At 43.4% G+C, this 12,758-nt stretch overlaps 1 protein-coding gene across 1 annotated transcript; it reads right to left on the bottom strand.

Moving 5' to 3' along the window:
• Positions 1-1,789: 1,789 nt before the first annotated feature.
• agtr1b (angiotensin II receptor, type 1b) lies at positions 1,790-8,264 on the bottom strand. The gene is made up of 2 exons (XM_037756845.1): positions 7,944-8,264; positions 1,790-2,993 (listed from the first exon to the last, which is right to left on the bottom strand). The coding sequence occupies exon 2, from the start codon at positions 2,885-2,887 to the stop codon at positions 1,799-1,801; it is 1,089 nt and encodes a 362-aa protein (XP_037612773.1). The 5' UTR covers positions 2,888-2,993; positions 7,944-8,264; the 3' UTR covers positions 1,790-1,798.
• Between the last annotated feature and the right edge of the window lie 4,494 nt (positions 8,265-12,758).

The raw sequence follows: 12,758 nt of genomic DNA, 5'->3' as shown, positions 1-12,758 counted from the left end.
ATCAATTTAGTTTTATTAATTTTATTCATATTTTCATATATTCACAAACTGTACATTTACATAGTAGGAAAAAAAGTCTATCAACATGTTTAAATATCACAAAGACAACCACCAGAGATATTGACAATGATTCCCCTGCCTGGAGTGTCTGTGTAGCACTCTTATTTATACAGCACGTTACTCCCAGACTAGGCAACATTTCTTATTATGCAAACACTTAACCACATATAACATACAGGCACTAGTTATCATAGTCACATATGTTATTAACTGATACATCACATTTTTGCTACACTTTTCCAATTGTTCCAGCTGCTGGCTGCACGGCACCCATGTATGGGTGGCGTATGATTTTTTTTTTTTTTGCTTTGGCTTCATTGCTGAGCGCTTGATCACTGTTCCAACTCGTGAACGACCTGCTGAGCACACAGAACGGTTATCACTGGACAATATATTACTGCACTGTATCCTTAAGGCACAAAATCCTGCAGCACATGCATTTCTTATATAAATAATGGGATAAGCGATCTGGTCTTTTCTAGCATTGATATACTTGGTTACTGGATTTTCTTTAACTTCACCAGATGTTTTTTAAAGGTGCTAAATACGGGATTGGGAGAATGTCTATTGCCTCTCAACGGCTCTCAACATGGCTCAGTGAGCCAGTTGGCGAAATTACAAATCTTACTATAGCGAAGGCCTATGACTAGCCCTACTCTGCCTCTGATTGGCTTACCATGATATTCTTATCCTTACCCTAACTAATCTCACTCTTCATGCCTAAACCTAAAGGCCCTGACACACCAAGCAAACAGTCGGCTGTCGGACACTTTGGGTCCGTCGGTGAGCGTCCGTCGGCCTAGTTTTTGCTCATGCAGGCGCAGAACGTACGTGCTAGTTGGGCGTCGGCTGAAGTCTTTGCGGTGTGTTCTTTGATTGCAACTTGTTGGCCATACAAAGGCGACGTGAGGTGACGCAACAGGCAGCCTTCATCGCCGCTAGTTGTCTGATGTTGGGTTGGTGTGTTTAGGGCTTAACCAATCCAACCAACGAAGGCAGTAGCCAATCAGATGCAGAGTAGGGCGGTCCATGCCTTCGCTAAAGCAGGATTTGTAAGTTAGCAGCCGGGCGGCTCGCAGCTAAAGTGCCCGAGATAATTTACCTGAGGAGGAACCGGAAGGTGGGTGCTATGCCTCCGTGACAATGCCGTTATCAGCTGCAATCGCTAAATGAGAGCAGTTCAGAGCGGGGGCCATGAGCTAGCCAGTGGGGCACACTCACATGCACAAACATGCACTAAAAGCATGCGCAAGCCACCCGGCTATGTCAACAAAGCACAGAGAAGATCGGATTACAACACGCACAGAGGTAGAGCGTCTTCATTTTCTGCTCAGGTAGACATTACTCCTCTATATCTTTACATAGAAAATAGCTGTTTGCTGCCATACTAATGCTCTGAATTTTGAATTCAGCACCTTTAAAACTTTTTCTACTTCACCAATGTCAGTGACATTGACTTTCATTTCACATGCTTGTAGAGAAACATTTGCCTGCATTACTGTTGTGTGACATGTGATGGTTTATGAATAATTATTCTGCAGATAAGCATTGTACAAGGTGAATTTATCTTACTCACAGAGAGACATGACTACAACATTTCAACCATTCTGCATGGTCCAGCGCTTTGTAATACAGTTGGAGTTTTATAAGCATGGAATGTCTCCATCCCCGGCCCCTTAACCACACACCAAAAAAAGCAGAGAGGTTGAACTTGTACCCTCTTTCTCTATTTTTTTTTTCACTTAACGTCAGAGGAGGCCTTGCTTTTGGCTGTGAGGCTCAGCGCCTCGGTGGCACGTAAAGAGAGGGCGCTCATCTTGGAGCTGATGCTCGAGTGAGGCCTTGTGACTCCACTTGGCGAGCAGCGCAACAGAAGCAGCAAGTTCTTGCGAAAGTTGTGCCCGACAAACCCGTACACAATGGGGTTAACGCAGCTGCTGAAGTAGGCGATGCAGATGGTGAAAGGCATGGCAGTGTCAATGATATCCAGGATGGTACAGTTCTGCACCTTTGTCAGCTGGGTGAGCATCTGCATCAAGTGGAACACCTGATGGGGCACCCAGCACAGGAAGAAGGCCAGGACAGCTGCTGCGAGCATGCGCAGCACCTCGTCGTCCCGCGAACGGGAGCTTTTCTGGATGTGCCTCGCCCCCACCAGCGCCCGTCCGATGAGGCAGTAGCAGGTGATGATGATGATGAAGGGCACCAGGAAGCCCAGCAGGCTTTTTATCAGACTCATGGCCAGCTGGAGCTCTTTCATCATGGCTATCTCATCTTTCAGATGCAGGATGCTACACACGTTAGTCGTGTAGTTTGTGATGTTGTGGACATCCCTGATCAGCGCTGTGGGCAAACTCAGCACAAAGGCAAAAAGCCAGATCACTACGCAGGTGATACGTGCGTACATCACAGTGCGTAACCTGCGTGATCGCATCGGGTGGACGATGGCGAGATACCGGTCGATGCTGAGCGCCGTGAGGAAGAAGATGCTGGTGTAGAGGTTGAACATCGCCAGCCCCGCGCTGGCTTTGCACAGGAATCCTCCAAAGGGCCAGTGATAGCCTGTGGCGGTGAAGGTGGCCCACATGGGCAGAGTGATGAGGAAGGTGAGGTCAGAAATAGCAAGATTGAGCACAAATATGTTGGCCACCGTCTTGAGCTTCATGTAGCAGAAGATGACGGCCACCACCATGCTGTTCCCGATCATGCCGATGACAAAGATGCAGCCGTAGACGATGGGCACCAGGGTGAAGATGAATTCATGGGTTCCAGACATGCCGCATGTCAGATCTATCTCTTTTGTCGCTCCTGCCGTTTTATTCTGCATTTTCCCGTTTTAGTGTCAGATCCTGGGACTTTTAAACAGGGGGCCCTGTCGGCAGGGTGCGTCTGTGGTGACTGATACAGGCCTTGGGCGAGGGCCTCAGCGAGTCCTATAAAAGAAACACAACAAAAAAATTGTCACAGGCAGTCTAGGGGAAGAGCCATCATTACCGCTGGCATGGCCCATAAACGCTAATCCGCACGAGCGCCAATGAAAGCGCTCACCCTACACCAGCTCATTAAAGACCTGCACATTAAAGCCATCCTGACGCTTTATGTTATTTCTGTAAAATAAGAAGCCATGAAAAACAGATGTTGTATGTTATTCAATATTCCAAAAATGCCCTTTGAAACATCATTATTCAGACAGTCTGCATTCTGCCTTCTCCTCTAAATCGTCTCTCGGCTAATGAATGGCAACAGTAAAACAGTGCAGTGTTTATCAAATGGCCCGTCCATCTGGGTGGACTGTCAGCACCCGGAAGGAGAACATTTATGCCTCGTGTTACGACCTGTGTTAATGAAGACTGCATGGCAAAGTGCGAGCTTGGATAACAACACCATTAAACACTGAGGTACTGAGGGAGAGAGGAAAGAGAGGGTTGAGTTTCCAGTCACTGTAAAAGACATGTCACGTTTCAAACCCTCGGTGTGCGGAGATACATTGTACCCAGCATGAGAACTTCTAATCAGCACACACCTAAACAAACAGGACAGCAGGGATTCGGCTCTGTGGAAACTTTGCTCTGTGAGAAAATCAAACCTGCGTGCTGCGGAAAATTTGCCTGGGGGCGACTTTTTGCTTCATTTGTACCAGCAGAATGTGAAATGGGAATAAAAAACAAATTCCCCCCCTTTGTGGGAGTCTTTATGTTTAATAGAATGGCTTAGTGGGTGTCATTAGTGGGGCTAATGCAATAATATTAGCATAAGCCTCATATATTCTATTACTTTAGCTGCAAAGATAGGTTCTGGTACTAATTACATGAAAATGACAACATGTTTGTGGTTGCATTAAAACCAAACAGATGCCAGGGGAAAACACTCTGAATTTGGAGCACAAAAGCGGGCAAATAGCGTATAAAACATTTTATGGGCTGTTTTTTAAAATATAAAGGTGACTATTTTGTACTATATAAACTACTGTATACTCGCCACAATAAAAACGTAAATCTTCTGATTGCCAGTTTTACTAAACTAGGCAGGCGTCTTGCCACAAGATGGCATTCTAGCTTCAAGATCTTTCCATCTCACAGCTGACACAGTACAGTGATATCATGATGGAAATTATTGTACATCTAAAACATACTGGAAAATTGTCTTTTGCAGTTGCTGCAGTTGCTCTTACAGCTACTACACTTTAAAAAAACCTTCCCTCTCTGCATTCCTGTTGCCCTCTGGTTGGCATTAAGGCTGTCTGAGCCCTTACAGTAGAACTATTTTATCTCCCAGTCAAAGATCTCCTCATTTTCCGCCAGGACTCAGTGGATGAAGTCTTTGAAAAAAAAAAAAACCTGCGTGCACTAAAGCAACGTACCGTATCGGTTGCAGATGTGGGGATTGTTGAGTGTGGAAGATGTGTGGGTGCCAAGGGCAACAGAATAATGAAATATCTCTGTGGTGCAGTAGGTAAAGCACCAACACAGATGTCATTGCTTGGATTTATTGTACACGTGTTTTCTTTATATAATGATTACAACAGTGGGTGGCTGTAAATCTAAACTATACAGGAGAGAACGACAAAACACATATCACTTTCACAGTTTAGGGATTTAAAACCGTTAAAGAAAATCTCTTGAAGATTTCTGATGACCACAAATGGAAATAAGGGAGAAAATGGACACCGCATGCCTTTTACCATTATTGGAAAGGCTGGCGTTTTAGCTGCCAGTATTTTTCCATGAGGGAGCTGCTCAAGGAGAGGGGACGTGCGCGGCGAGTGAATATAAACAAGGCTGAAAGTTATTGCTGCCTATATATGTAAGTGAGCCCCATCGTAAAGGTGAGGTGGCACGGACAGAAGGTGAGTCGGAAGCAGGTGATTTAGTGCTGCCGTGTCCAGCGAGCAATAGCTCGGGAGTGAGATGGCACATTACTGAATGACAGCCATAAACCCCGGGTGACCACAGACAGGAAGGTAAACACCCACTTCACAAGGTCCATGAACAAGCTGCATCCTCTCGGACGAGACAATGGGCTGTTTGCAAACACACAAACGCTGTATACAATGAATGATTAAATCGGGATTAGGAGGAAGTTTGGGGGCATTTTTGCTCCGCAGAGGCCGACTCCTGAATGGCAATGTAATCCTATTTAAGGGTATTTCAACGCAGGCACTTCCTGCTGGGATCATGGGAATTCCTTAAGAAAGTTAAACTTTGGAAAATTAAAATCACAGCCCAGTTAGACTGAGTTTGGCTCCCATCAACGGAGCTATCTGAGGCTGCCCTTGGCCTGAGCACCCGGCTGCTCCGACATGAGCACCACCATCTGGCTGCCCATAGAGAGAGACACTAAAATGCCTGGTTGATGGAGTTAATGATTTATATCAGCCCATTATGAAGTGAGGTTCATCTTACCGGGAACACACCAGCTCAGCCACCCACCTCATGATCATCCTCTCGTTTAGGGTTCGTTGCAGGCCTGGTCGGTCAACAGAACGTTTTGCAACAGGCCGCTTTCCCACTTTGCATCCTCTATCTTCAAACATGTTACAGGAATTTAATACCCAGCTACCTAACACCAACAAATGGCACTCTTGAAATGGCACGACAGCTTCATTTGTCATTATCACTCCTTGAAGAGAAATAATATGGGTGTCTAAATGTGTAGTGCACCTCAACCGTAGCCTCCTAGAGCTCACTTCCTCCTCCATCTCAATTTACACTTCAGATGAAGAGTGTTTGAAGTAGGAAACTTGACCAAGAGCAAACTACTAAAGCAGCTCTTAAAGCAGCAGTGGGTAGAATTGGAGCAAAAAAAAGTATTTTTTATGAAATGGTCACTATATCCTGACAGTATTGCATGAGACAGGTAATCTGAAAAAAAACATGTGCCTCTGTGTCCTCGGGTGTCCCCCAATGCTACTAACTGCATCTGCAAGATTTCACAGACCAGAGGAAAACAACCAATCAGAGCCGAGCTGGAGTCTTGCCGTCTTTGAGCAGCTGTCAATCACTCGCAAACTCCAATCAAACGGTCAAACTAGGCAGCGCTGATCAAATATGAATCAATATTCTGTTACTGTAATGCCTATTTCTCACCTCAAATGTTTTCAAAAACATCTTGTAGTGTACTGTTTAGCTGTAAAATGTTAAAGTTTGTGACCCGGCAACAATGTTTAGCTTAGTTGAGGAAATACCAAGCACCGCCCACCAGCCGGAGCACACTTTCTCATTTTACAGCTAAACAGTACACTACAAGATGTTTCTGAAAACATCTGAGGAGAGAAATAGACATTACAGTAACAGAATATTAATTAATATTTGATCAGCAGTGCCTAGTTTGACTGACCCGAGTTTGCGAGTGATTGACAGCTGCCTCCGCCAATAGGAACGCTCTCTCTCTGAAATGACCTGTGATTGGCCAAAGTTTCCCATCACGGGCTAGATTTTCTAAAACCTGAAAACAGAGCCATGATGAGGTGCAAAAGTATAGTTTTCTCTCAGAACACTTGAATTACAATATGCTGAAAGGTTATTATGGAATTCTTGCCCAATGATGCCAAAAATATACTGCCTTGTGCATGTTTAAATGTTAAGTATGGTGTTTGATTGCTATTTTTAAAAAAACTGCACCAAACCAACACACTTCTCCATTTAAAACATGTGCATTTTACACATACATGTTCAGAAAGAGAAAGAACAGCAGGTTTTGATTAAGCGTGTGTGTGTGTGTGTGTGAGTGAGTGAGAGTGACAGTGTCCATGAACTGAATGGGGACCTGACTTCTGCCCGCCAGAGACAAGCTAATGGAAATATTGGCTTCAGAAACCACGTCTGCATTTTTCTGTTTACAAAACTGCACTTTCACATGACTTGCACAATTAAACAGCACAAACTTCAGCCTGCAAAGCTTCCCATCATTTCCTGTTGCTGTATTTGTATGAAATATGCTACCGCCGCTTTCAAATACAATAACATCACAGATTATAAATCCTTTTTTCTCTCCTACTTATTTTCAATCATCGAGATAGTTTGTTTGAAGATTATCTCACTGTAGATTATATTAAATAACACATTTACTGGCTCTCGAGAGTAGTGTTTGTCTCCAACAGGAGAAACATTAGGGGGGAAATTAAGCACCTATAAAAGTGAAATCCATACAATGCTCTTGGTTTAAGAGCGTGATGTTGAGCAGCCTTCACAACTTATTTACCTCATGTTCATTCTCCAGTGTCACTCTATTTCTTCTTCAACAGTTAGACCCATCTCTCACTGACAAGGCTGAAAATTAAATTTCTTCAGTTATCTTTCCCTGCTATTCCACATTTGCCAAAGTTTCTTTTTCCTGCCTATTTTGGGATTAAATCCTTAATAAAGTGAGGATTTATAGGGAGCGCGTAGCCACTGTTTATCAGGAAGTGGATCCAATTTTCTCAGGGGATATGAGACAATGTAAACTTCCCCATATAGACTCCATCCTTCTCTTTGTATAGTTTTCAGATCTCAATTCTACCCATCTCTACCACTGCACAGCTACAGTATTAAAGGCTCTGCACACACAGGACTTTCACATGAACAACTTGAACAAACAGCAACAACAGGTGGCACCGATCAAGTCAGTGAATGCATCTAATATGTTGTTTTGTTCTATGCATTTGCTACGTGAGTGGGTTCCCAAGGTAATATCATTTTTAACAATATGAGATAAATATTTTGCAGACACCGAAACCTCTTTTGTTGGAAAATTTGCCTTAAAAGCAGCCGTAATGAGTTAAAATCTGCTCATCCAATGAGAGATGCTGTTAAAGAAAAGTTACATTTAAAGAGTTTACAGACTTAAAATATAAAAAAGTTGGTAGAACATCTTCCAGAAAGTGAGGTATTGTGAGTTCTTACCTGTGCAGCTGAACCAGGAGGCTGTTGATGCTTTCAGAGTGGGACAGACAGAGAGACAGAGAGATAGAGAGAGACCACCGCAGTGTGCCACTGGCTGCCTCTGATTTAACTTAACTGGTGGAGCGAGACGAGCAGGAATACCGTCTGACACACAAACGCACTCATACACACCCACTACTCTCTCTCTCTCACACACACACACACACACTACAATGATGAATGAATTACACTGGAACTACGTATTGTCCTAGCCCATCTCTCAGTCTACACACACACACACACAAACAAATACAAGATCTTACACAATACCACCTCTCCTCCTCCTCTTCTTCCTCTTCTCCTCCTCCTCCTCCTCTTTCCACCCCATTCCCCAAGCACTCTCATCTCTCTCTCCCCTCTCTTAATGTCTGCTTTTAATCACTCACTTTCTCTTTTAAATGAAATTTATTGCCGCTGTTGACAGGTGGAGCAGATTAAAGGCCTGTTGCACAACCTTTTGAGGTGTTCAATTCAGCGTTACAGTTTAATTAAAGCTGTAATGGGTAGAAATGGAGCAAATAAGATTAAAAAAAAGTTATTTTTATAAAACACTATATCCTGACAGTAGTGCATGACAGGTAATCTGAAAAAAATCATGTGCCTCTGTGTCCCCCAGTGTCCTCCTGTGTTCCTAATGGCATCTGCAAGATTTCACAGACCGGAGGAAAACAACCAATCAGAGCCGAGCTGGAGTCCTGCCATCTCTGAGCGGCTGTCAATCAACTCCGATCAAACGATCAAATTAGGCAACGCTGATCAAATATCAACCAATATTCTGTTACTGTAATGCCTATTTCTTGCCTCAAATGTTTTCAGAAACATTTTGTAGTGTACTGTTTAGCTGAAAATTAGAAAGTTTGTGACCATGTTGAGATCAGTTGAGGAAATACCAAGCACCGCCCACCAGCCGGAGCACAGCCAATAGGAACGTTCTCTCTCTGAAATGACCTGTGATTGGCCAAAGTCTCCCTTCACAGGCTAGATTTTTTAAAGCCTGAAAACAGAGCCATGAGGAGGTGCAGAAGTCTCAGAACACTTGAAGTCAAATATCCTGAAAGGTTATAATGGAATTTTTGCCCAATGATGCCAAAAACATTCGGCCTACTGCAGGTTTAACCAGACACATGCACACTGCCAGCATTTGGTTAATCTTACTTTAAAATCTCAACCACCTCTCTTCCTCCACTACTCATCTCTCATCCCATGACAGCCGCCTGTCTATTGTCCTTTACACAGCATGAAAGGAATGACTTTGATTGTGATTGGACCTGTCGACACACTGTATTAATAGCTGCCACAAGCTTGCCCTTGGCTTGGATCAGGGTGGATCAGTGGCTAGGAAAGAGGGGGCGTAGAGTTGGGTTACCGCTTTTCTTTTGCTCGTTTCTGGCCTTCCTCAGAACATTTCACGTTTTCCATTGTGATTCAGTTGTCACTCATTTGTCAAACTTTTAGATGCATTGTTGGAGTGTGTGAACGTATGTGTCAGGGTGACCGAGCTTACGTATCCCCGTAATCAAGCTTGCTTTGTTGAGGATATTTAAGTGCGACAGACTTTCTGAGGAATGTCACCGGTAAAATGGTACCACAAAGAATAAATCCACGTGAGATAAAAGAATTTGATTTGGTCGAAAGGGAGGAATTTGTACTTGTGTAATCCAGCTGTAATAAGAAGGGGTTTCTATTTTTAGCCACTGCAAACATCCATCACACACTCCCTTGCACTGAAGATATTTGTCTCTCGCTATTCTTCTCTTTCTCAAGGTCTTGACAGGTGCTGAGAAGTAGGTCACATCCTCACCTCTCCGCCTCAGTCCGAAGCTGCTATCGCAACTGTCACGGAGATGGATAGTGATGGATGAGGCGGCGTGGCTGTCATCCTCTAAATCCTCTCAGTTTCAGTGTCTGAGGTGCTGACGGTGAAAAAGCGCCTGGGTTCAATACAAACAAGGAAAGAGAGGAAAAACAAACACTTTGGGCTAAGTAGAGGTCCTGTTTGGTCGCTTTTGCTTGCTCAGGTGTGACAGTCATTTGAGAATGATCACATTTGCAGAGCTTTCTATGGCTCACAGCATCTTGGAGGTCACACGGGGTCAAACATATACAAAACCTTTTTGAAAATACACAATATGCACCTCTTCAATCTTTATACCTGTCATTTTTCAGGAAGGGCAGGTTGCAGAGAGGAGGACAGTATCGCTCTTTGTCTGAAACACAGCAACAGAGACATTTACACCTCCAGGAGGATTATGATCAGGCTACATTATGTCTTCAATTACTGAGGATGATAAGAATCATCCATTAGGCGAATGCCATCTTATTGCGTATCCTGTCCCAGCAATGAGCACCCGTACGGTATCAAATCGCCTGTACGGAATTATCAACAATCTATATATCTGAGCCACGAGACCTCTCAGGAAGTGAGGAGAGAGTTATGTATCAAGCTCCGAATCTCCACCGCATTTTCCGCCAAACAAATAATTCTCAGTAGGGACAGGATGTTGTTGCAACACCCCGCACCACAATGTTGATTTACACTCCTCGAGTACAAGCAGAAACAGATGTGGATGATTTAAAAATGGATGGAGATCTGGGGGGAGGGAGAAGATTAGGTGGGGAAATGAAACTTCCTATGGGACTCTACCTTTTCAGAATGGATGGGTGGTGTTTATTTCACGTAGTTTACAAAGTAAAACTCCATAATTCACTCTAAAAGAACACACGAATGATCGTTCCAAGATTCTTTATAAAGTTGGGTTGTGCAACACTTTGGAATCTGATGCAACTACAGGAAAATCCTAGGAATACGGTCATTTATCATCTGTTGGGTAACGCATCGTTTCTGGGTGAGCGAGGAGAAAGCGGACAAGGCTTCATCTCAAATGCTCGTTCCCTGGAGGTGTGATAGCAAGCGATGCTCTTGCTAATCAAATCACTCTAACGAGATAAGCTGCGTTAGCACTTAAGCTGTAGTAGAATGAATTGATGGCCGAGGTAATTACTGGGAGCACAGAGCACTGCGGGTTACGACGGACTTTTTTACACCAGAGCAACACAGGCACTAAAATGCCAAACCATCCCGCAGCCACCTGCTGAAGAAAGACAATACTCTGTGAGCTCAGCTTCAACCGTAAACTGCTGACCTGTATTGACTGACATGAAGCTGAGTCATCTCTTATAAAAAAATATTTGACAGGTTGCTGCGTGGTTTCCATCAAAAATCCATGTGTGAATTGATTGCATTTTAACAAGCAACAGGGGGCCAATTTAATTAAAATAAAATTATCAAGAACATGAGCAGCATGTTTCTTTCCTCACACGTTAATCATTAGTTTCTGTTGAAAAATGCAAGTTATACCAAACTTCTTGCGCAACTCACAAACCTCTTCCAGCAGAGCAAGTCAGGCTGACATGTTGTCTTAATGAGCCTCAAAAAAAGTCTGTTCATCTTGTACTTGTACATGTTTTAAATCTCACGTTCCCAATCGTTCCCAAATGAATTGTTTTCATAAACTTGTTTCTCAACAGCAGACGTTTGGACTTGAAAGCACAGGTGGAATTAATAACATTGAGGATGTCCGTATGTTTCAGCAATCACTGCAATGAAATGCAACAATTAATAATGTTATTAGATACACCTGTGTTTGACAGATCAGAATGTATGCAGTGAAGAGGGCCGGTTCAATGTTACCATTTAAGGTATTGCCAAGGTTTTTTGACTCAAATGTAATAATACACCAGAGGCACACACTGGGGCTAGATGGTTCGGCTTACAACTAGCATAACTGTGTCAGTCAGGTGATGCACAATTTGCTGCAACATAACTGAACGCAACCTTTTACAATAAAGTGGCATTTTTAAAATTTCTAAAATCCGCCCTCCATTCTTGCTTCGGCACTAATGTGACACAATGATGCAAACTCTGGCCCATAGACAGTATATAAGTGGATTAAGTCATCTTGACGTCACCCATTGGTTTGTGGACTGACGTTTTGAAGCCTCGAGTTTGGAATTTTGGCCGTCGCCATCTTGGCTTTTTTGCAACCAGAAGTGACACGAGAGGGTGGAGCTAAGTACAACCAAATGCTGAAGAAGACATTTTTAGGTGACTGAATTGTTATAAGTGACTTTGATGAACTGATAACACACTGAAAGGGTTAAAGTTTGTTAAGACGAAAACACGGACAAATCCCAGACCGGACAACACCATGGTAACGACCTGTCAATCACAAGGTAGCCACGCCCTAAAGCATCCCCTGCTTTATGGTCTATTTGACTCTAAATGGGACCATAATTTACTAAATGAACATCATGTTGTATTGAAGAAGACTTGAACTAGGAATTGAGACCATAAACTCATGTTTACAATGTTTACTGAGGTAATAAATCAAGTGAGAAGTAGGCTCATTTTCTCACAGACTTCTATACAATCTGACTTATTTTTGCAACCAGAGGAGTCGCCCCCTGCTGGCTATTAGAAAGAGTGCAAGTTTAAGGCACTTCAAACATTGGCTTCACTTCTCAGACCCGGAGGTAGCCCACTGGGTTGCACTTAGCCTTCAACTAGCATTACTGCGTCAGTCAGGTGACACACAATGTGCTGCAACATAACTGAATGCAGCCTTTTACAATAAAGCAGCCTCTTTAAACTGTCTTGCTTTGGCACTAATTTGAAACAATGATGCTAACTCTGCCCCGAACACTAAGTGTTAATGCTAATATAGCATTTCACGAGCAATCGCACTGGCATCATTCCCGTCACCGTTGCTTCAGGAC

Source organism: Sebastes umbrosus, chromosome 21, assembly GCF_015220745.1.
Source record: "Sebastes umbrosus isolate fSebUmb1 chromosome 21, fSebUmb1.pri, whole genome shotgun sequence".
NCBI classification, from domain to species: domain Eukaryota; kingdom Metazoa; phylum Chordata; class Actinopteri; order Perciformes; family Sebastidae; genus Sebastes; species Sebastes umbrosus.
The sequence above is the reverse complement of the archived record's forward strand: the minus strand, read 5'-3'. Positions and strand labels throughout refer to the sequence as shown.

Coding starts and splice junctions, on each gene's coding strand:
- agtr1b (XM_037756845.1), bottom strand. CDS start 2,887: ATGCAGAATAAAACGGCAGGAGCGACAAAAGAGATAGATCTGACATGC.